The sequence below is a fragment of the Apostichopus japonicus genome, chromosome 8, assembly GCF_037975245.1.
Source record: "Apostichopus japonicus isolate 1M-3 chromosome 8, ASM3797524v1, whole genome shotgun sequence".
In the NCBI taxonomy this organism is placed as follows: domain Eukaryota; kingdom Metazoa; phylum Echinodermata; class Holothuroidea; order Aspidochirotida; family Stichopodidae; genus Apostichopus; species Apostichopus japonicus.
Window position 1 is genome coordinate 20715057 of NC_092568.1, and position 25129 is coordinate 20740185.

A 25129-nucleotide genomic window follows, 5' to 3' on the forward strand; every position below is an offset into this window, starting at 1 on the left:
ATCATCCATAGGACATGCAATCAGGTCGAACATGATGTGTGACTGGTGACAATCTTCAAAAAGGTTATGGATGGAAACAAAATTGGGAAATACTTGGTTCTCAGGCAAAAGTGTACATTTGGTTGGTCATTTTCAAGCCCGAGAAGTGTCATTTCTGGTGATCTGGGGGGTATCAAAACCAGAAATTTTCTTGTACGCTCCGCGCCAACCGATGGTGGCGCTCCGCTTAGATAGTAATTCGCGCCCCCCGGGTTAGAAAATCCTGGATACGCGCCTGCTTACTGTCCTTTTTTCTCAGAGCCTGCTGTTAGTGTCTGCTCTTAGTGGCTGCTACCTTCAATGAGGCTTGATCTTAACATAACCCTGGTGAAAATAGAATATTTGCATGTTGTAATCCTCGCCTCTGATTGGTTGGTAGTCGCGACTCAAGACGTTCGATCTAGCAGCTTCCTAAGACGACAATCGCAAGCAGGAGAAACATTCAAATACAACGAAGAAATGTGCAAATAACCATCTTATTATTGCAGATGACGAAGTCAAATTCTTGCTAGACCAATGGGGTATGAGTAACCTTAAATCAGTGTTTAAATGTAAAGGTGAAATACCGGGATCATGTCGATTTTGTCATTTCTGTGATACAGTCAGTACGCGCGATATTGAAGTAGGCTATAAACTAACGTTATCCCTTACGTTGTTAGGCTAGGTCAGATTCATTCACTGATGTAGTAAGTACACTGTACTGGCTATGAGATAGTATAGGCTTGTATTTGTATAGTAAGTCAGGACCTGGCCTAAGTCTGGACCTAAGTAAGTATATTCCTACTGTGTGTCATACTCAAACCAAGACCTTCCTAATAACGGCCGCTTCTAGTGACTACTTCTACCAAATTCGTGTAATTGTGGTGTACGGTAGCTTCTGAGGACAGACCTAATCAAAGGCACACATTAAAAGTGAAATTATGCATAGACCGTTGTGCTCTTGGGTCAGTACACTTTAGTCTTAGACTAGTCTTAGGCTTGCCTTCGCTTTTAAAAGACTAGGCCTAGGCTATACCACTAGTGGTCTACATGTTCGGGAACTGGCTATTAGTGATTGCCGACAGTGAAAGAAGAGATTGCTTAAAATTGCAAGTGATGCATTTATTGTAGTGGCCTAGACTCTGACTCTGAGTGTAAACTTACCCAGGCTAGACTATAACCAGTTAAGCGTTATTTGTAAATTTAGGTTATATGCATTGATAATATGAAATTTAATTTAAAAAATGATAATTTTGTACTATTCATTTATAAAAACCAAGAAACCTGTGTATGGTTAATCTCAATATAGACTTTTAAATCTCATGTTGTTCTTATTCTACAATTATACTCCCCAGAGGTAGGTTTTGAAGTACTGTCAGTGAGGCAGATTATATTCCATATTATGCACAGCAGATCATGAATTTGGTGTAAATCTCAATAAACTGAACTGCCCATAGCAGGGACTCCTTATAGCATTGATTTTCTGAACATTAGAAAAGGGACACACTTACAGTAAGGCATATTATGGTTCCATATATATCACAGCAGATCATGAAATTGGTGTAAATCTCAAATTAACCGAACTGCCCATAACAGTTTTCCTTATGGCATTGATTTTCTGAACATTCAAAAAGGGACACATATACAGTTTTCATGGGAGAGAATGTTTGTATAGATACAAACTGGTAAGTATTTAAACATGGTACAAAACTCAAATAAAGACCGTTTATGTACCTGTAATTGATTTTGTTTCACTTTGAAACTATTTTCTAACAAAGGTGATCGGCTTCTGTTAGGTGCAGAAATAAATAACTCTTTTTGCTGCTATGTGTTATTTTGTTTGGCAGAAATGGAAGATTTGTACCAAGAGGAGCTAACAGACATGACAGAGTACAAGAAACACACAACCTTGAGCCTTCCATTACCGAAAAATCTGTAGGCTGCAGTTTACTTAGCCCTATGATGGTAAGTGTTGTACAATGTAATTGCAACTGAATACTGTTGAGTATTACTATTATGTAAAATATCTCTATACACAAGTTGAGCAACTACAACTCATACCATCAAGTCAAAAGTCCAACACAAAAATGAGTTGCAAGGTGATTGATACCATGTATAAGTTATGCATGTAGAGGTCAATTGAGGTCACTGCGATCATTGCAATATATCACTATCTCGATCATACTTCCATACACTTCCTCCTATTAAAGTGTTAAAAGATATCGATTTATCTTTGTACAAGATTGATCTCTTACTCTCTGCAAATTGTGAAAGCATAACTTGAAGCCACTGCGAAGTCATCAATTTTATATTAGATGAATTTTCTTGTGATAGTGAAATTCAGTTAAATTAAAGTGCATGTATCTTAGAAATTTCAAAACAGAAAGGCCAAATCAGGACTGTACAACATATAATTGTACACTATTCTAAGCATATCCTACATTCTGCATTGCAGATGGCAAGTCTCTGGTTTTATTTCTCCATGGTATAAACAAAAAGTGTGACCATAAGTGTCAGTCCTTTTTAAACTTGTTGTCATAGAGCAGTGAGATTCCTTGGCTATCTTGGAAAGGGGGGAGGGGGGAGGGGAAGATTGGGAGAAGATGTAAACTTTCAGTGAATGTTATTTTACTATATCAAATTTAAACAATTTCACAAATCTTTTGTTGCAGATGAACTTGGCATTTTCTCTTGTCACTCTGTTGTTTTGGGGAATTTCAACATCGAAGAGTGCAAGGGTGCATCCTTGCAATCATTCATACATGTAAAACAAGAAAGTTTTATTTTTTAGACTTATGTTTAATCTACATGGAATGTGCTAGCTGATAGCCCACTGATTATAGGTAAAGTGGATCCAGTTAAGATCTGTTTGCTTGATAGAGAGCTTTCAGTGCTCCTACCTTCATCTACCATAAAATGACAACAAAAGCAATGTTGAACCAGTATCACACCCTTTGGTTTGACTATAGGCTAAGTGCTGTAAATAACACTATTGACTCATTTTGCTCCAAGCGACTATCGTGTAATGCACATTTACACATTTGACCTTCGCCTATTATGCAATTAGTATGTCAAAGTTCACGAACACAGGCTGTGTGTTCTTAAATCTCCATTTTCTTGTTTGTCGAAAAAGATCTGAGGCAACGACCGTGAAGAATCTTTAATCTTTAATTGGCTGCCAACACAGTCTGTTACTGCACTTGCTATAAAAGACAGGCTAATGCAATTTATTCCTTTTCTACTACTGAAACTGATAAAAAATAAGGTTTTCAAAAAGTTTGGCACAAACTAGTAGACTGAAGAAAGCGATTAATCTTCTTTTTCATTCTAGTTCGTTAACACACCATTTAATACTTTCATTGTTTCTTTCCTTTCCCAGATTGGTACACACTGGAAGAGGTGAAAAATGTGAAATTGAGAGAGGCTACCAAGTAACACAGCTTTGCAGTAGTAGAAGGATGTCTTTGGCTTGGATGATCAAGAATGTGATTGTAGCTGTTTTTATGAGAAACAATTTGATGTTTTGCATTTCAATTCATCTCTCTGTCCACAATTGATAATACCTGTTGGTACAACTTCAATGAAACTTGCATAGAGATGGCCTGTGATGAAGAGACATGTGGAAGTGCTCAGGAATTTTATGTCAAAGGTCATTTAGGGGTCGGTTAAGTTAATTGTTTGGAAACGCTTCTTCCTGAGTCCACGGATGGACATGTGGATGTATGCAAAACGTGATCATAATTATGGTCATATAGGGTCGGAGTTTCAGAAATTTCATGTTCAAGGAAACTTTGGTCTATTCTTTAACTACTTAACTGTTAGCTCCAAATCTTTTCAAATGAATCTTTCTTATGATTAATAAGCTTAACTTACCACTTTCTATTGGAGTTAAAATAGTTTACACAAGTATGTGAGGTCCAAGGATGAGTTTATGACTAAAACATTAATGGTATCGTTGGAAGCCGAATCATTGTCTTGCAGATGTTCGGTTTGCCTGTGCAAAGTGGTCAAATATAATTGTAATTAAATTAAAAATATCAATTTCCAATAAGTAAATAATTAAATTAAGAAAATAAATTTGGTATTAGGTCATCCTTATCAACAACAATGTGAACATAGATCTTCTAAGACCTTCCTAAGTAGTTTAATGGTAGTCAGTATAGGCCCCAAATTATAGCACACTTTAATGGCAAGAAGTTTCAAAAAGTACCTTCCTGGAGGTCTTTACTCTACAATTGTTCTCAGACGTTTTTAAGGAACACACAAGATGACTGAATGGGAAAATTTCCTCAAAGGTTGTAATAAAAACAGTTTAAGAATTCTGACCAAAGGTGACCACATTTGAATATCTAGCATATTTGGGGCTAATACAGCATACCATTAAAGAAAAGAAGCTACTGACACAGGGCTGAATTTTGTCTTAACAAAGGTTATTGGGATAGAGGCTTTGATCAAGTTTTTCAAGTAACAGGTATAGGGTCCATTTCTTGTTCTGTACTGAAAACTGTTCAAGTGATTTTCAAGTTGTATCCTTGTGCAAAAGTGCTGATCAAGGTCTTGGTATCCCTGTTACATTTCACAGTTGATGTCGAGCAATCAGAGATCCAGCATGTGACGATGGTTATGCTGTAAATATGTCCTCAAAATTTTGATTTCAGTATTGCATTTCTTATATTAGTTCATTGTATATGTATTTGAGGAATTATTTAAACTAAATTGCAAAAGTTCACTTATTACTCAAAATTCAAAAGTAATGGAGATGCAAATTAAGTTAGCTATCAGTAACATTGATGATGTTGTTTTATAATTTATGTTGCTTTTTCTCAATTTGAATGCATTGCAACTTAAATGGAGAATAAAGTGGCATACCAAATAGTATTAACAAGGAAAGGGGTGATTTAACCAGGAATGAGGTGGAAAATCAGTTTAATATTAACCAGGATAATGGTGACATCAACCAGGAAATGTTGTTTAATTTAACCAGAAAGGGGTGGAACATTCTGTGATATTAACCAGGATAGTATTAGCACCAACCAGGAAAAGTGGTAAATTTGACCAGGAAAGAGGTGAAATATTTCATGATATTAACCAGGATAGTATTAGCATCAACCAGGAAATGTTGGTTAATTTGACCAGGAAAGAGGTGAAATATTTCATGATATCAACCAGGATAGCATTAGCATCAACCAGGAAATGTTGGTTAATATCACCAGGAATAAGGTGAATACCCATTGATATTAACCAGGACAGTATTAGCATCAACCAGGAAATGTTGGTAAATATCACCAGGAATAAGGTGAAATAACCATTGATATTAACCAGGACAGTGTAAAATTTCACCACGAAATTTAACCAGGCTTTCCTGGTTATATCTACCAGGATTTTGTTAAAATCTCATTCACCAGGCAAGTTGGTGATGATCACCAGGATATATAGGGTAGCATATAAACGCAATTCCTGGTGAAAATTTCACCAGGAACTGGTGAAATTTCACCAGGGTGTTTTTAGAGTGTACTTAAGGCAAATTGAAGACTTCTAACGAGGGAACCATGTCGGGCCCGTAGCAAGGCCGAGGCACAAGAGGCTGGCCCCTCATGCATAATTTTGTGCTACCCTCCCCTTCCACCACCTGTGCCACCATCAAGTAGTGGCCCTCCTTAATATGTTGGTGCTCCCTTCTCGCAACGTTGGTGCCCGTCTAACTCAGAATTCCTGCAAACGGACCTGTGTCCTGGGCCAGATCTCACTCCTGATTCCCCTGTATGGATTACTTGATCCCAACCACTGCGGTTCTCCTTTATTTCAAAACAAGCATTTGTAACTTGTGGGAGAAATATCAACATGGTAATGAGTTTTGATGACATATCGTATAGATGTATGCTTGAATACGTTCTACTGACGGGTTGGGTATAGAGTTCTAAAAAAGAAAAAAAAAATGTATAAGCATGCATGAAAGCTGAAATTACTGGCGGAAAATGTGATTCCCTACTTAAAGGTGATGACTTCGTACTCCGCTATTGTATGCTCAACTTATATGTAGTTACATATAAGTAGTTATATATAGTCTGGTTCCACCAAATAAAGGGGCTGACATTATATAAAACATTCAGGGAACTGTTTTAATTGAGGTCATATGTAGGCGCGGATCCAGAGGATGCACTCCCCTTAAAGGGTGTGAAGACTCGCGCAAAAAGAAACGCCCAATGCCGGTAATCTGACCTAATTTCGAATGACGTGTAACAGAAGTGTTAGACACCACCATCGATCCCAGAAAATACACACACACAGCTTGCTACCATCGGTAATTAGACACTAGTCAGTACATACAGCTGCGGTCAATAGTGTACAAACAATACAGCGATGGACATTTCAGGTCCAGCTAAAGATAACAAGGTATCACGTCATTGCTGTATTGTCTGCATTTTGTAGCGACACGAACAAAACGTCACTTGCAAGCAACAGATGGCCGCACGCGGTTTGGGGAGAGTCTTCAATGAGGAGATACCCCACACCCCAACTTGTGTGCGATTGTGCGGACTTGTGTGCGGTTGCTTCTTTCTTCAGCAATCCAACAACGAATCAGTTAATTGAATGTATAGCAACCGACTTCGTTCAGTACAGACAGAGACCAAGCAACTATGCAAAGCCTTCTTACTATGTACGCTCTATATGCATGGGCGGGATTACGGGGGGGGGGGGCAAGAGGGGGCATTTGCCCCCCCACTTTTTCCCAGACTTTAGTTCACTTTTTTGTCGCTTTTGGCAGACAAATGTGCACAACCCTAATCGAAATTATTCCCCCACAACAGCTATCCAATAGGCCTATTTGTTTCGAATCTAAGTCGAATTTGTTTTCATTCATACTTAGTAAAGATTCCTAAATCCTATTGGTCCATTCAGGTCAGCTGACCGTGGTTAATCCTGTGAGTAACGCACGGTAAAATTACGGGGCATCACGTTAATAAATCTTTGGTTATATGTAACCAAAAATGTTTTGTTTTATGATTTTCCCCCCACACAAATGGTAGTGTATGAATGAACGGGGTTAATCAACGTTCTAGCGTGCGTTACTCACATGATTAATGAATGCACTCCGGGTGTTAATGCTATCGCTGGATGCACTCGGGCTCCGCCCTCGTGCATCGTTTGCATTATCCCCCGATCGTGCATTAATCCTGTGAGTAACGCACGCTAGACCGTTGATTAACCCCTTATTTAACATAGTAACATGAAGCATGCAGAATAACTGGAGCTGGAGTTAGCACATGGTTCACAGCACAGTTTACGAATCCTGGAGCTAACAAACTAGCGATTCAATTCTGCATGCGATGAATCCGCGGCATGTGCTACAGTGCTAGCTTCAGGAATTGATTTTCAACGTTGCTGCTCTACTGAATGCGTTGAATAACTAAATCCAGAGAAACGATTTACGAAAGCCAGATTTGCATATTGGGTATATCAATAATTAAATTCAATACACTGACACATGACACCCCCCCCCCCCCCGTGTCAACAATATGCAATGGCAATGCCGATGTAATTTCTTTACTGCTCGAAATCCTGGAATGATGCATGCAAATCGAATAATGTAAATTACAAATTGGCACTAACACAGTAACACATTAAATCCATTGTTACAGTATAGGCCTACAGCACTCGGCAGTTTCGGTAGGAGGGGGGGGGGGGGGTGTAAAGGTATGTTCATACCCCGATATTTGCCAAGTGCTCCAAGAAGTGGGGACCGCGGGAAGAATTTCGAAGTGGGTGCTGAACATATTCTTGATCGGTCCAATGCACAATATACTAATAATTTTAGGGGGAAAGAACTGTCTAGATGCGATTTATTGTTACCAGAGGTGTCATTTTTGCTGATCTAGGATTTCCTTTTTGCTTAAATTTCGACGCGCCGCGCCAACTGATGGTGGTGCACCGCCTAAATAGTGACGTATAAGCTTCAGTTGTACATTACCATATAAGTTCTTCTATCCGTCCTCCCTAAATTTACACACGTTCATTGATTGTTTAGATGCAATTTAAAGCCTATATGGGTGTTAATTTTACCGATCTAAGGGTACCTTTCATCGAAAATTTCGACGCTCCTTGCCAACCGATGATGGCGCTCCGCTTAGATAGTGACGTATAACAAAAGTTGTACATCACCATCTGACCATATGTTCGACTATCAATCCTCTTCAAATTTTTAAACGATAGTTTACTATCTAGATACAATTGCAGACATGAGATCCATATTTCAAGGATGGGTACATGCAGCTTAGAGCACTCGGGAAGTGCCGTTTCCGGCCATCTGGAGGGTTTATAAAGCCAAAAAATTTCTTGTACGCTACGCGCCAACCGATGGTGGCGCTCCGCTTAGATAGTCTTGCTGGCAGGTTTGCCCCCCCCCCCCCACTTTCACAACTCAAATCCCGCCCCTGTCTATATGTATATAAAAGGCGGAGTCTTTCACGTATAATTTAATGTGAACTATATGATTTATATAAAAGACGGAGAACACGACATTTAGAAGAGAAACAACAAGGTACTTATCGTGGTTATATGCATCTAATTCTATTACAGACAACAAACATTTTAACATTTGAATGCAGCAATGAAGAGTACAACTCACTGTAGGTCCCAAAAGACAGTTCAACCATCCGACGGGGGTAGTTTTACGAGATTAATTTGATAATTTCTGTTTTCTTGGCAATTTTGATTTCTGTTTCTGTCACCGTGATGAACGGAGACTAATAAATCTCGTGTGTGCAAATGTTTGCTATATATGATTGATATTGTACACCGATAATGGAAGAAAACGGGTGATCAGCTGCAAGGATAAAACATGCACAGCTCCGAAACGGCTCAGTCTGATCTCGCAGTTGAGAAAGTGAATGTATTCGAATTTTCAACTTATTGATTACACAATATATCTTAACGAAAATATAATAATTCTTCTTCAAATCTGTAGTAGATTTTGACGACAATAAACGGCAATGGTATCCATTAAGAAAGAAAAAAAAATGGTTAATCATAAACGGTAAGCCTTTGTCCGACAATCACACAGTCATCTTATGCATGGTTTTCGGACGATTTAGTCGGAGCAGGTTATTACCATGTCCAGACCTCCACTTCCAATTGAAGATGTGTCGGCCACAAACTTCTCGCCTGAATTAAGGCTATGGACTGTTGTATCCGTATCAGTACTGCCGCACTGACTGTAAAAATTATAAAATGGAGAATTCAGCGTAGAATTATACAATGAGCATAATTGATGTCTAAAAAGATAATAAATCTACCTTATACTCAAGTTCCCCGTTTATGATACAGTCAATTTTCCTACACTATATGTCTTGAGTTGTCTCATATCGTGCTTCAAAGCACTTGTATTAAAAAGCATGACAATTTTCTAACATCATATAGGCCTATATATATATATAAATATATATATATATATATATATATATATATATATATATATATATATATATATATATATATATACGTACTATATGTACCTTAGGTCGACAGTTTATGGTAAAAAAGTGTACCTTAGGTCGACATTTCAGTGTCGACCTATTGTTTAATATATATATATATATACTATGTGCCACCAAAACAGAACTAATATTGTTCGATACAGGTGACAAACGCCTACAGTGGATCCGACGACCTTCCTTACCGGTTTCGAACCTCTGGACATACAATCAGCGTCCATAGCCTAGTGGTTAGGGTGTCCGCGTACATAGCGGAAGGCCCGGGTTCGAATCCCGGTGCAGGCTTTTTCACTGTTCTTGTTTTTTCACTGTTCTTGATTTTCCAACTCATTACGATTTTCATTTAATATATATTCATTTGCCCTTGTCGTTTACCTCCATTGCATTAACATAAAGTCTGTTCAAAGTATCTCTTTCGAGATCCGGCTTTAGGAATCACAAATGATTTCGAGTTGGTTAGCATCATGTTTGATCTCTAGAGTAAGGCGAAATATTTCACCAAAACAGAACTAGTATTGTTCGATACAGCTGACAAACGCCTACAGTGGAATTACGACCTTCCTTACCGGTTTCGAACCTCTGGACAATCAGCGTCCATAGCCTAGTGGTTAGGGTGTCCGCGTACAGAGCGGAAGGCCCGGGTTCGAATCCCGGTGGAGGATTCTCTCGGTCTCTTTTGCGTCCGTTCTGTTGTTGGGGTTTTTTGCCTTCCTTCGGTGCTCGCTCCTTAGTTGTGTGTGGTTCTCTTGACGGTGTTTGGTGGTTGGACTGGAGTTGTTTATGTAGAACTTGTTTTCGTGGCGACACTTCGATATGAGCTCTGGGCGTTTGTTCAGGAGGGTCCGTTTGTCTGCGTTGATAATGATGAGTTTTTCAGTGAGACAGAGGTTGCACCGCTTAGACTCGTTGCTGTAGGCTTTGGCTCTGCTGGCGATCGACCAATTGATAGTGAATGGCTGGTTGTTCTGTTTCAGCTGCCAGATGTGCCAAAACGCAACGGAACTCTCGAAGCAGAAACACGCCCAGAGCTCATATCGCCACGAAAACAAGTTCTACATAAACAACTCCAGTCCAACCACCAAACACCGTCAAGAGAACCACACACAACTAAGGAGCGAGCACCGAAGGAAGGCAAAAAAACCCAACAACAGAACGGACGCAAAAGAGAATACACCAACAGTCGAACACCGATATGATATGATAAGATATGATACACCTCGTATTACGCTTCCACCCGTTATTTACTCATTGTACACGGTAAAATCACTATAATAGTATATCATGTATACTTACAACATTAAAGAGTCCATTACGTCAGGCTCGGTCTTGAATACCTTTATAGCTCCCCCTCTGCACTTCCCGGAGTTTGGGGCGGTCCATGACAATTCAAGTATCTGGAAGTTACTTGCACTGCACTGCAAAGGAACGGTTCACAAAGAAATCAGTCGAATCGTTCAAGAGGTCAGAGGGGAGGGAAGAGAAGAGAAGGGAAGAGGGAGGTTGGCTTATGGAGACAGTCTGATAGGTAAAAAAGATGTATGACGGATTGCCTTTCAGTGAGGTTCTAAAATATTATGTAGACAGAGGTGAATTTAGGTAATGTAGAAGCTTCAAACTTACAAAGTAATGAAATATTCAGTACCGTGGTTTCAATGAGGGGGGGGGGGGCTAAAGAAAATAAAAAACAATAGGTTATGGTAATGAATTGTATTTGTTGAGGATACGATTACAACCCTCAAGGCCCCAACAAAATTATTTCTTTTTTTCCCCTCAAGATTATAATGACTTCTACACTTACTGAATATTGTACGGTATTTCCGGGCGCTAGGCTTTCGGAAATAGTGTCGGTCCATGCTATCAGAAAAGAGAGAAAAATACTGTATAAACGTCCATGAAGAAATCTTAAAACCAATTAAAAGTATAATTCCCCTGGTATACGCTATAGGCAGTCAAAGAATAATCATGAAACCTGTGATGTCATATAGTGACGCGAGATTCAGACAACAATTTTCTCTAGTTTGTTATTTATGGTCGTATTTCTACAATAGAATGTTTACAGGGTTGACACTGTTCCCCTTAAATATCACATGATTAATGTTCCTTCACACCATCAATGTTCAAGTCTACATATGATATCGAGGCCCATGTAGCTCAGTTTTATGTTATTCTTTTGTTTAGTGCAGCGGTCATTCTCTTTGATGATGATGGGCTTTGTAAATGGTGTATATCTAAAACTATAGAGGCGATCCTAACATGACATAATGATGGCGTTGTTTTCATGCATGGCAGTATACTGTTAACATTCTTCATAAACAAAGAGAAAGTAAAAAATGTTCCAGATCCTACTCTCATTATGGCATCACTTAAATGAAGATAACCAGAAGACAGCTCACAGATGGCGACTGTAAGCTTAAGATATTTCCTAAACGGAGCGAAACAGTTTCTTAGCTGTATGGTGGAGTTTTGTTCATCGCAAAGATATCTGTCATTATAATCCAATGATGAGGGTCGTTTATTTACTCCTTTTAAAATGATGACCTCTAGAAGAGGGGGGGGGGAGGCAAAATAAATTAAAAAGTTGTAGACAGCTAAAAAAAACACTGTTATTTTGCAGTCCAGGTTGTTATTCTATACCACTTTTCTTCTTATTATTATTTTTTCATCGATTAAATTGTCTGAACGCTGTCTAAGTGTTACACACAGACCATTAGATCAGAAGCAACACGAAACCTCAATAAGAAAAGATTTAGGCAAAGATTTGTATTTCCTCACATGATTTAGTTTTTATACAATTAAAATCTGTATACGATGGAATACCGATAGCCGGTATTTGTAGAAAACAGTGTGACGTTTATTAACGGGTTACCTTAAAGTCTTGAATTTACGATACAGCGGTACTTTTACCATTATAACGTCCTATTACTTTACAGAACGGACAAAGATCATTTAAGTATCGATGAATGCACCGGTTATATCACGGTTCCCATTATTTTAGCCTTAAAACACACTGTTATAATTGTACAAACGGCGTACCAAAGTAATATTACGTCAAAATTTCACCTTAAATTTACGTGTTTTTTTAAATTTTTATTTCTTCACAGTGTATATTTACAAAACATCAATTTTGCCAGGGACAATTGATGTAGAATGCTGGTGCAGGATTACTTATATGCAATTAAAAGGGCATGATTTAGTTGAGACATTGGGATTTATAAAGACAATGGAGCAATATTCACATGTACACCTGCACGGGAGGAGCCGACGTCTTTGTCAGTTTCTTCTTAAATGAACATTCCAGAGATTAAACATATTTTAAAGCTGATATTTGGAAACCGGAATAGCTATACGAACATTACCGACACTTAATCTCTCCTTTCCGTTTTAGCTTGAACTATACGACGTATCCAAGTCTAAACGGTTACTTCAAGTCACCCTTCAATGTGTAACAAACCACACAACTAATTGATGAGCGAAAATAAAAAACTGAAAACCATGGTAATGTTTTGAACGGAAGATGAAAACGTATCAATAAATTTTTCAAATGATGGTAACTATGTTATTTCGAGAATTGTCAGATAAAGATGAAAGAATAACAAACATTGGAAGCAATTTACGCATACATAAAAGATGACATTTGCATAGTGTGACAAAGTGTCAACCTTATAGGTGTAGGTTTTGTAAAGAACTATACCAGAATTCGCCGCCTGAAATATAATAAATTTAAAACATTTTTTTTTTAAGTCTCTAGAATATAGGAAGAAAATATTGAGATATTGGGATTTTCCTCTACATTAATAAAGGATATGTTCGTCTGCGCACGTACCAATACTCACATATACATTTAAAGAAAAACCTCAAACCTTACATCCAACTGCCAATTCACGATTCTCTACCGTTGTGGGAGCGAACGTGAAAACGTTGCATCCGTCTGATCCTCCCCAATATTCGTTACTCTCTAGACCACTTTCATCGTCACAAACTATAAATAAAACATACAATAATATACAGTATTAGTGCATTAAAACGTACTTTACCAATTTTCGGTTCATATCATTTCGCCTATAACTTCATGGTTTAATTTATGCGTAGAATTAGGAGAACCTTTACAAGACAAGATATTTCGGTTTGACATAATAAAGCCTCTAACCATTTCAAATCAAAGCCCTCCTTTACCGTCAACAGTAATGGGTACACAATTTAACAGGCTAAAAAACCTACAAGTTTTCGAGAATTGTGATCTATAATATAGTAATTAAAACAATGGTCACTCACTATTTAACTTAGTTTGCACATTGTTTCTGCTGTTATAATCCAAGCAGTTGCCCTCAGTTGATGTATAACCATCTTGCTGATTACTTTACATTGTCTAGGAAAAACCGTCGAGGGTCTTTATAGAAAGAACGTTTGATCAATACCATCAAATTCGAAAACTTGGATTCATCTTAAATACGAGGACGAGGATGATGACATTTAGAAATAGGTTCAAGTATGTCCGGCCCAAAACATTTGAGTGGTACAAATCAAAATTACTATGCTCAGGGTTTGGATGGAAATCTATGAGGTTGAGTAAGAAGGTTTTTACATGTGGCTGGTCGATAGCGGTAAGAGAAACGGGTGGTTTAGCTGAGAACGGGAGAGGGTAAGTAGGAGGGCAGTCGTTGATAATTGTTTGTGTTTCTATTATACGTACCCTTGTTTCTGGATATTCTGATCTTCTTCACTTCATGGAAGTAAATTGATTTGTAAGATGCGAACGCTTTATCTGGTAACGTCTTGCTTTTGGATAAGATGTTCACAGAGCAAGCGGGGTCCAAGAAAGCCTATACAAGAACATTGCATAAAGTGCAATTATTGCAGAACAAAATAATGCAAGGAAGGGCATCATTAAAATAAACAAGAAAGAAACTAAAGATAAAGCAAACGAGAAACGCGTCCAAGTTTTCTTCCTTCATATATATCATCACTAATTGTAGCCGGGTGACAACAGACTTCAATTATTGCAAGTACTTTAATTGTTTCCCTAGCTCTTTCATGCATTGTCCCAACTGACACCTCGCATTACTCCGGCCGCAAAATGTCAGCTAAATCTTCCTTTACGGTGCTGCTCAGTATAGCCTATTATTAGATTGAATAATGGCCATTACATTCTCAAGCGTACGCTATGAAGACTAGTGTTGTGCGTGTCTGAGTGTTGGGTGTGGCTCTGTGGTTCTGTGTTAGTGTTAGTGTGCCTTTACGAGATAAGCTTTCACATTACTTCCGTGCCACAGCTCGAAGCTAATATACAGTGTAATGTGACTCATGTGTTTGTCGTTATTCACAAAAGGAAACAAACTGTACAGGCTCAGGACTGTAAGTCTGTTTTACTTCAAGTTATTCTATAACTTCAAGAGTTCTAGCAAAGTTATCCCGATAGTATTTATGTTAAATTAGGCCTATATGTTATAGCGGCTGTCTAATTTTCTTGCTTCGATTAAATTTATCTTACAATTAATAAGAGAAAGGAAGAAGAACAATAAATGAAAAGTAGGGAAGTTTTAATCGCTTTTCGTGAGAAATCTTTAGTAGTAATTTACATGCTTCGTAGCCAAACATTTAATCATGCCCCAGCTGGGCAAGACCCATATTTTATGACCTTCACCCCGCGACAACATGGGCCTTTGCCCCTACCCCCACCCGCACACTGCAGGTACATCTCCACCCTGTACCAAAATCGTGTTAAAACAATTAATTGTGTAACGCCCCCCCCCCCCTTCCCCTCCCTATAAGTCCTCAACAGGATAGGCAATGGCTGATGTCTCAAGGAAGGGAGGGCAAAGTGCACAAATATGCCAACTGAAACAAGCGATTACAATTGACACAGTATATGATAGAAATTAAGATATTGACACATGAGAAAAGTTACATGATAGATCAAGATTCAGAAAAGATATACAACTGGACCCATTTATGACTGTAACAGTGCTAGTGACATGGCAGAAGAAGTTTGCGTGCATGGGTGATATCTACGTGTTGGGACGCACGCACTCCTTGAGTAGCAAAACAGTCTGTAGACGGACGCACTATTTGCCGTAGTCCCGGAACTCACGCACCCATGAGAGGGAAAGACTTCTTGGAAGACGCACGCACCCCAGAGAGAGGAAGGCTACTCCACGACGCACGCACCCTCAGTTAGACTTCACGACGCACGCACCCTCAATTTCTTTCCACGACGCACGTATGGCAAGCCGTTTAACTTGTTATTCGATATTTGATGATATCAGCAATTATTTGCTGCTATTAGCCATTATGTATGGCTATCACCAATTCATTGCCGATATCATCATATCATTTGATGATGTCATCAAGTAATGGCTGATATCACCAAATATTTACTGATATCAACATTATATATATATTGTGGATATCAGCAATTCATTTGCTTATATCAAAAATTTCGTTTTCTGATATCAATAATTCACATGCTGATATCAACACACATGATATGCTGATATCAACAATTATATGCTGATATCTTCAAATGATAGCTGATATCAACAAATGATTACTGATATTAGCAAATGAATTGCTGATATCAACAATACCAGCATATCACTAATTACTTGGTGATATGAGGTACCGAATTTTTGAAATAAGCAAATGATTTGGTGATATCAGCAATTCGTTTTGCTGATATCAGTCATTCAAACCGTAACGACCTAACGTGTCTTGTTACTACTAGAGTTCCTCTCTATAAATGAACTCTAGTTACTATCAGAGCCGTCTCTATATAGGCCTAAGGCTCTGGTTACTATCAGAGCCATATACGACTCTGGTTACTATTACAGACGGGCGCCACCACAAAACAAAGTGGCGCGTTCTTTAAGTCTCAATGTGTGTTGCCAAATTTTAACTTCCAGCTTTGACCTTCCAGCTTACTGCCCTAAAAGCTCAGTGAAACTAACACCATTCTATGCAGTTTTCATATTAATAATCATTATTTTTATTGACTTATCTGTCGTTAAACATTTTGAGCTGAATAAAATTCGCCAGATTTTTTAACGAGTCCGTATAGATTCTACAAACTTCAATCAAAATTTGCAAGCCTCGCCCAACAGATCATGCGCCAATAAAAGCTCTCTGTTTGTTTACGACCATTAGGCCTGTGTGCTAGCCTGTGTTAGGTCCATATTTGAATAGTATCTTTCTTTCAGTCTAACCGATGTAGCTTGCGAAATTGGGCCATTTCCTTTCATTGGAAGTGAAAAACTGGTGTTTTTAGACGTTTCCTCCGTGAAATTGGGTAAAAAAAAAGTGGACGATACGAGTATATGTAGGTTAGATCTGTATAATGAACATGCTGGTAAGGGCGGTTGCAGTGATTTTACGGTAAATCGTTGCCATAAGGGCAACAGAATTTTCTTTCGATTTCGACAGCTTTTTTCCATTATACCCACCTGGTCAGAATACATTTAGAATAAGAAACATCTGCCTCGGAAGTTTGTTTTCCTAAAATTATTCAGCAAACACACATTGAGACTTTAAGTATAAGATATATATATATATATATATATATATATATATATATATATATATATACATATAATATATGAAAGACAAAGGGTAAAAAAAAAACAGTGTCTGCGTGGTTTTAACAAACAGTCTGGTGCAATTAGACTGGTAGGAGTCAACGTAAAACACGCGGCCCAAGTGGCCGGAAAAAGAAGACAGACCCCTGACCCGATAGTCCCCGAGTCTATGTGGAATAAACACCCCCCCCCACCCCTGGTAACCCATGCACCGGCACCCTCGAGCTGGACCATTAGCAATCGTCGGTAACTAATCTCAGTTCAATATTATATTTACGAATCTGTACATGCCCCTATAGGTTTAGAATCCCATGTTATTGCTACAAATTTATTTAAAAATGTATTTTTTTCAGATTGACTGCTATTACCACCCACACTAAGATTTTAAGATCCCTGGTGTGGCATATTGCATACAAAGAACGACTGATGTCATTAGTCTACTAAGCGACTGAACACAAGTCTATGCATCACCTTGTATGTTTGACCCAATGTCATCTCGTTGTAAAAATCAGTCCGGCATTTTGTTCGTATTAATAATTACGTTGAAATATAAGTCCTGTCTCATTTCATTATTTACGAGGCCTTTTCAAGCGGGGATTGCCGCCGTAACACCTGGGACTCCTCTGGTCATTTTATCCTCCCCCATCCAACTCTTTCTTCCCTTCCCAAATCGAGCAGCTGATTGCGAATGTTTTGTTCAAATTAGATAAAGACTATACAAATAAGATTGTTTTCTCGCACCCAATACCACTTGAAGACAACTGAAGCGAAATTTTAAAGTCAATAACTTTGGCAAATACCTCAGAGCATGTCGGGGCCCGATAGCCCCCTTACCGGACAGTGGCCCAATGGATCACAAATGCTCCCTTAGCATCTTTCACATGTGGGGTTTGTTCCGCTCGCTTCGCACGCATAGTTTATTTTTGTGCGCTTTTCAGCCAATACCAGCTGGAATTATTGTTCTCAAAGTTTTCCTTAAAAGCTCCGGAACTCCCCCAATAACTTATCCCTACTATCCTAATCATCGAGTAGTAGATACGATTTATTCTTTAAAATCTGGTTAAAATTTGTTGCACGCTGAGCGCACACCCAGTGACAGTTAAAAGCTGCACTTTAATGTCCAGAATGATTCAATTGTCACTATATTTCAGAGCTCAGGGGGCTTCGCCACTGGGATCATGATCAAGTCGTGGCCCCGCAGGACCGTCACCCAACGAATGCTTGGGCGCCGCTAAGCTCAACCTCCCACGTACCAGCTCTGACGCCCCCTTCCGATAAATCCTTTTTGTACCCCGACACTGAAGATTTCTTAACAAAGGCTATGCCCCATGCGGTGAGCCAAGTCTGTCTACCGTACCACACCATGACCGGATTTGACTTAAAACATGCAATTTATCGTTTCATTTGTTTTACTCAAATTCAGTATAGGGAGGTACCCCGTGCTAAAGGGCCTTATGCCTTGAGACCTTCACCATGCAAGCTATGAATACAATGACAAATGTTGAACAGACTTAATTATAAAATAACGATATATAGTTGACAATGATGACTGCATCAAGAGATATTAGCAACAATTTATTCATAGTGTAGTGACTTACGTCGGGTGGGTACATCAGGGAAGATTGTTCACAGATATCCGCTCCCGTTGGTGATGTATGGTAGGCAGTATCTACTTGCGTATACTGTGACCAATATTCAGGAAGAATGCAATCTAAGTCAATTTCTAGCAACGCTGATGCACCTTCCTCTTGATGTGGATGCCACATTCCGCATGTATGCAAACATTCGTGTGAGATGATATTTCTCTATAGATAAATATGTAAGAAAAAAACGTAAATTAATTATTGGTTGTACATCCATACATCGTTTGCTACTATGCGTACACGAAATGTAGAAGAATAATTTGGTTTTTCTTTAAGTTTCTTTAATATTGTCATGGAGATGGGAGGGGGTCGGGTAACAGACGAAGTTGGTTGGGTAATGGTGGGTGGGGGAAGTGGGGGGGGGATGGGGTGAGGTCAGTTACAAGGTTTAAATAAGGAGAGCTAATTAAGAGAATACTAGCAAGCCCATTATCACGTATGCAATGATACAAGTAGGTAAGCATGTCTTTGATTTGTAATATCTGTCATCTATAACCATCTTGGTGAGATGTTGTGGGATTTACTTTTAATTCCTACTACTGCATGCCGTTTTCGAGATGAAGTCATATGCAAGTGACATGTTACCTTTCGAACCGTGATGTCATAGCAGCATATGTACAAAAGAAGTTTCTTATTCTTTCTTTGGCTTGCCTTAAAATGTGGTTACTCTGTGTACATTTGTCAGATTCACAAGACACCATGTTCAATCGAAACACGTGCTCCCAATGACAGTTATGGAAGGCATTCACACCAATAGAATCACTGTGGCTACTGAGTGATACGAACTTAGGTCTGGTAACACGTTCGTGGTTCGATTCCCACTTCGCCTATTGGTCTGTAATACTTTATTATACTATAGGTCCTAAACCTATCTGTCATACCATATCCATTACACACATCCATGGATGGATGGCGGATAGATGGATGGATGGATATATAATGTACTTCTTACCGGAGCCACGCCGTTTATTTCTTGGACATTAACTGACTTGAAACTCTCATGGAATGGTGGAATTGGTGCATAATTTCTAGGCAAGAAAAAGGGAGAAATCCATTGGTGACATAAAGCAAATACTGGTATGGCTTTTAGGGTAATCCCTGAAAGGATCAAATATAAGAGCGGTTCTTTGTTGGTTTCATAATCCGTATGGTACACTAATGATAGGTCTATTTGTGTGACGTCAGGGTACTCGATAATCTGAACTCGAAGTCAAGAAAACCACATACTCACCCATCATTAGCGCAAGCAATTTCAATATTGGCAATTGCTTCTACAGCTTCGGTAAAATGGCAAAGAGAAAGATGACCAAATTCGAAGAACTTTTCTAAGAATCTATCCTTTGTCTCCTGGGTACATTCTGTTGGTCAAGCGGGAGAGTGGTTTACATTTGTGCTGGAAAGGTATATTTTATGGTGAGTTGTGATTTTCCTTCGGTTTATGACCAAACCATGTAATACTCAAACATAATTTGATACTATAGTCAGTCTGTTTGTCTTACCATGAATGTCTAAGTACAGCTATTTTTAACTAGTTTTTTTTTGGCGCAAGGGTTCTTCATGAGTTGTTTCTTAAAGTAGCATATTGCGTTTGGTCGCCGTTTTCTACTTTTTTGACATGTCCATCGAGTTTTTACATATATCAATCACAAAACAGCAAACTAAGATATTAGCCAAGTTTTTCCCTGCCAACAACGTTAATTGGCGAGTAATTAAGGATATTTGAAGATAATGAGAAAAGTGTCCACGACAAATTGCACATTTCAAAATAAACGCATACAGTTTCCCCAAACCCACTAGTTTGAATTCAACCAATCAGAGATGCAGGTTTAGTTATGAGCCGTTGCAAAAAATAGATTCAAGACTTTGCGTTGGTACAACCAGTGAGTTGTAATGGAACTCCCTGGTACAACTACCGTATAGACTGTACACAAATCAAGCATGGTGTTGTATTACGTCAATTGGTCAATGACGTTCGTAGTGTTTAAATATTCATATTATGGGCGACGTATATTGAGATCCCAACGGAAAAATCTTGGAGAAAAACAAAGTTGAAAGTTGCAAATTTTTCGACTTTATGCAACCAATTGAAGTAAGATTTAAATAGATAAGCTAGTTATTTTCTTCGTTATGGCATAGTGGAGTCAGTGAGGTTGAGACAAATCATAGAAAAGGACGCAAAATGCTGCTTTAAAAAGAAATGAAAACTACACTGGTATGTTTCTGGGTTTATCAATATCATATAGATGCACAGATAGGCCTACATATATCATGTAGTTACACAGATACCTATCATGTAGATACATAAGTACATATCATGTAGATACACATATACCTATCATGTAGATACACAGATACATATCATGTAGATACACATATACCTATCATGTAGATACACAGATACATATCATGTAGATACACAGATACATATCATGTAGATACACAGATACATATCATGTAGATACATAAGTACATATCATGTAGATACACAGATACATATCATGTAGATAAACAGATACATATCATGTAGATACACATATACCTATCATGTAGATACACAGATACATATCATGTAGATACACAGATACATATCATGTAGATACACATATACCTTTCATGTAGATACATATCATGTAGATACATAGATAACTATAACATGTACATACATAGATAACTATATAATGTAGATACACAGATACATATCATGTAGATACATATCATGTAGATACACATATACATGTAACTTACCGACATCCCCTGTTTTAAAAGTATATTTCACGGGATCCATACTGATTGTACCAGTTGCTCTTTTCATGTCGTTCATTTCCTACACAGAAACATGAAAGGAATGTTTAGATACGGATCGTTAAGAACCCAGAGGGTTATATGCTATATGTATCTTCAATTGCGAAGCCGTGTGCGCGCGTATGTGTGTGTATGTATGATTTCATACAAAAATGAGTCAATAGCAAAAGGCATTTTTTCAATATTGTGATACTTTTGTTTTATTTCCCCAAACAAAATACAAGTGACGGATGATATTTTTGCTGCTTACATGAGCTCTGCAGTTGAAGGGTCCATCTTCTTCATCATCTTCTTGAAGACTTTTCCTCACTCTCTTCAGATCTTCTGACATGTTCTCTTCATTAGATCGACGCTGTCTGTCAACTGCTCGTGACTGGGCAGCATGTTTATTCCCATCTTTAAAGAACTCTTCCATTTCCAAGTCACGTTTGGCTCTCAGCTATATGTTAGTAATAATAATAATCATCATCATCATCATCATCATCATCATCATCATCATCATCATCATCATCATCATCATCATCATCATCATCATCATCATCATCATCATCATCATCATCATCATCATCATCATCATCATCATCATCATCATCATCATCATCATCATCATCATCATCATCATCATCATCATCATCATCATCATCATCATCATCTATATAATTATAATAATTATAAACATCATAATCATAATCTGTCACCTCTGCGATTGTCCACTATTTGTTTCGCATGAAACAAATAGTTTAGTAATCAACACAGATTTCACTCACAGAAATCGTGGAATCAAGAGGTTGCTATGCACGGTATTCAAAGACAAATCCTGCGAGAACTTCACGTCTCTAAAAAATAAATGATATTTGCGTCGCGCGCAATTTGCACTACAGTTTTCTGTTACGCGCACGAAACCTGTTCCCTTTTATGATAGCTATATATAGTCACCCGTAGACGATAATCTTCCCTGTTACATTTAATTACCGCTCAGAATACGCGAAAGGCATACACGACAACGTGTCACAATCGTGTTGATATTTGGAGATGTTTCGATTTTACTTTAAATCGTTATATTTATTTTTTATTTTCTGTTTTGAATTTCATTCAAATTGTGGCTTTTTTATTAGAAAAATTTCCCCAAATTCGTCAAGATTCTTTCTTTCACCTTTCGTCGATTGTTCGAGAAATCAAAGATTCGACGGATTATGTGGTGACTGGAACGACAACTGCATCCTGTGTTGCCCTTCACCCTGTTTGCTAGGACAAAGATACAACTGAAAGATTAAGCACTGTCGTGGGGCGCATCGGTATAGTTGATAAAGTGTATCAGCTAAATGTATACATGCATGCATCCTTGGCATTTCACAAAGCTGGGAATCCATTCATTCAATCAATACTATTTCAAAACGGTTCACGGAGGGAAGGGTGATTTAAAATACTGTATTTCAGTGAAAGTACGGGAAGTTGATTTGTTATGTCTGGTATAATACCAGTTGTCATCAAAATAAGGATATGGCAATGATCTGTAGGTACCGTACTAATTCAATTATTCATATATGGCCGTTGTGATGTCGTAACATGCGGTGGCCCCTGCTAATGGGAGGTTGGGCGGGGGGGGGGGGGGTTGGGGGCAATGAAACACCTGAACCACAATTAGGTACGCCTCGGAACTTAATTGTAGCCAAGATTCATTTCAAAATAATGAAATTGAAGAAGAAAGCTTCTAAAATTGAACAATTAGATCGAAGGATATTCAATTATTTTGTTAATATCCTCGTTCCTTCTTTTGATTTACCTGAGTTATACCATGGAGCTATCTGTTTATAGCTCCATGGTTATACCAGCAAAGGCCTTTACCAGAGATCTTTTTGCGACATTTCCGGTGTTGCTTATATAGCAAAACTCCTGGATTTTTTTTGCAAATGTGTTTTTTTTTCTTAATTCTTTTTATATATTTTTTATGGTGAAAGAAATAATTTTTTTCTTTTACCTTTTGGTGATTTTGTACTGATTGCCTCCTGCACAGCAGAGTGTATGATATCATCATAACATTTGCAACTCAAGAGTTTTTTCACCCCTTTATAATGTTTTAAATCATTTATCCACAAAGGGGAAAAAAAGTATTTCTACAAATTCTGATGAAATTTTACGAACAGAGAATAATGAGAGCTATAAACAAACATTCGAAATGTATGTCAGGTTTAAAGCATATGCAAAAAAAAAAACATGAAGTTTATAGGTTAGAATATAAAACTTTTGAAAACTACAAATGTTTATGATGATATACCACGGACCGCCTACGTTGATCAAATTCCTGAAGTGAGGCAAGGTTTTATCCAATAACAAACATACTGTTACATTGGCATTTTCTTTTCCTTCTCAATAATGATAAACGTTATATTACCGCCACTCTATAGTAAAAGAATGTATATTAGACTGACTATAAAATATATCAACAGAATTTCCTAACGCGACCAATGGTGCCGTAAGAAAGCTACCGAAACGTGCTGGTGTGGCAGTTATGAGTGTCCGTGCGTCTCACGGACACTCTTTACTAGGATATAGTGTGTCCGCGGTCTGGAGTCTTCCGCCAGAGGAATTTTAGTTTCACAGCGGCTGCTATGGTAGTCCAGATGGGACATTAATTTTTTTCTACTTTTTGCTAGCTGTATCAATTCCATTGCTTCATCGAAATTTCGACACTTCAACTTTTTTTTTAGCACTACCGTGGAACGCATTCCTAATTGCAATGAGGGGGTTGGAGAGGGATGGGGGGGGGGGGAGGTGCAGCGGTCACCTCTGCTGGCCTGTCTCTACTTTAATGCACGTATCCCGTCTGATGTATAGAGGAAGAGAAAGAGAAAGAGAAAACTACTTACAGATGGAAACATGACAAAATCATCGAACATGTTGCCATAAGCATCGATCCATTGAACTTGGACCACCAACACAGTCACCGCCACGAAGCACAATGCAAGAAACTTGTTCATTTTTCCGGCAAACAAATACCGTAGTATAGGTCAGGATGATAAAGCAAAGCTGGTTTCTTTTCCTACCAAAACCTAGCATATGACTGGTAAATAACGGATGTATCCACTTTATATAAGTCGCTAAAAATATCGACGGAGTCTATTATGAAGCTCGGGGATTCAGTTTATGTCTGAGGATGGGTAGAATACGTATTTGAAACATTTGAAATTTGGTTGTAACTTCATTTTATGTTTATCTTGGTCTTTCAAGTTCCTATCCTGTTTACTTTTTTGTTTTCTTTTTTTTTTAATAAGCCGATCAGACGGAAAGACACTTTTTTATATATTTTTTTTATATGAGGTTAGTTTTGTACAGGTTGACCTTTTTGTTTTCGTGCTTGTTCCTCTCTAGATTGAAGATTATGCTTAAATTAATCAGATATAAGTGGTAAATCAGAAACTTATATGTATTTCTAACTCCAAGCGAGTTGAAATTATGGGAAGAGAATTGGTCATGTTCCATTTTCTGGATTTTGTAAAAGAGGCGTGGCTGTTGGGATGGCAACTTTGAAACTGAATCCCATGTAGGGTGCCTTGGGGGTCCATCCTTATATAAGAAACAATAACATTTTACACGGCAAATGAAGCAT

At 38.2% G+C, this 25129-nt stretch overlaps 2 protein-coding genes across 3 annotated transcripts; one reads left to right on the forward strand and one right to left on the reverse strand.

Moving 5' to 3' along the window:
- Positions 1-345: 345 nt before the first annotated feature.
- On the forward strand, positions 346-8428 carry LOC139971001 (uncharacterized). 2 transcript variants are annotated; one of them, XM_071977122.1, is made up of 4 exons: positions 361-560; positions 1866-1983; positions 2691-2782; positions 3398-8428. In XM_071977122.1, the coding sequence occupies exons 1-4, from the start codon at positions 556-558 to the stop codon at positions 3573-3575; spliced, it is 393 nt and encodes a 130-aa protein (XP_071833223.1). In that variant the 5' UTR covers positions 361-555; the 3' UTR covers positions 3576-8428. The 2 variants fall into 2 exon arrangements, 1 of the variants encoding a protein (XP_071833223.1); XR_011794277.1 differs by lacking the exon at positions 2691-2782 and having other exon boundaries at positions 346-560.
- Positions 8429-8561: 133 nt separating this feature from the next.
- LOC139970996 (uncharacterized) lies at positions 8562-24583 on the reverse strand. Its single transcript, XM_071977116.1, has 11 exons — positions 24390-24583; positions 21773-21961; positions 21466-21544; positions 19952-20078; positions 19673-19748; positions 18676-18882; positions 14200-14329; positions 13375-13488; positions 11308-11363; positions 10803-10924; positions 8562-9230 (listed from the first exon to the last, which is right to left on the reverse strand). Exons 1-11 carry the CDS (start codon positions 24498-24500, stop codon positions 9107-9109), a joined length of 1335 nt encoding a protein of 444 aa, XP_071833217.1. The 5' UTR covers positions 24501-24583; the 3' UTR covers positions 8562-9106.
- Positions 24584-25129: the final 546 nt, after the last annotated feature.

Bases quoted from the DNA above. Each gene is read 5' to 3' on its own strand.
- LOC139971001 (XM_071977122.1), top strand. The intron at 1,984-2,690 runs GTAAGTGTTGTA...CTTTTGTTGCAG, and splicing joins GTTTACTTAGCCCTATGATG to ATGAACTTGGCATTTTCTCT. The intron at 2,783-3,397 runs GTAAAACAAGAA...TTCCTTTCCCAG, and splicing joins CCTTGCAATCATTCATACAT to ATTGGTACACACTGGAAGAG.
- LOC139970996 (XM_071977116.1), bottom strand. From the start codon at position 24,500: ATGAACAAGTTTCTTGCATTGTGCTTCGTGGCGGTGACTGTGTTGGTG. The intron at 11,364-13,374 runs GTAAGGTTTGAG...CTTTTCTGATAG, and splicing joins TCGTGAATTGGCAGTTGGAT to CATGGACCGACACTATTTCC. The intron at 9,231-10,802 runs GTAAGTATACAT...TAATTTTTACAG, and splicing joins GTAATGGACTCTTTAATGTT to TCAGTGCGGCAGTACTGATA.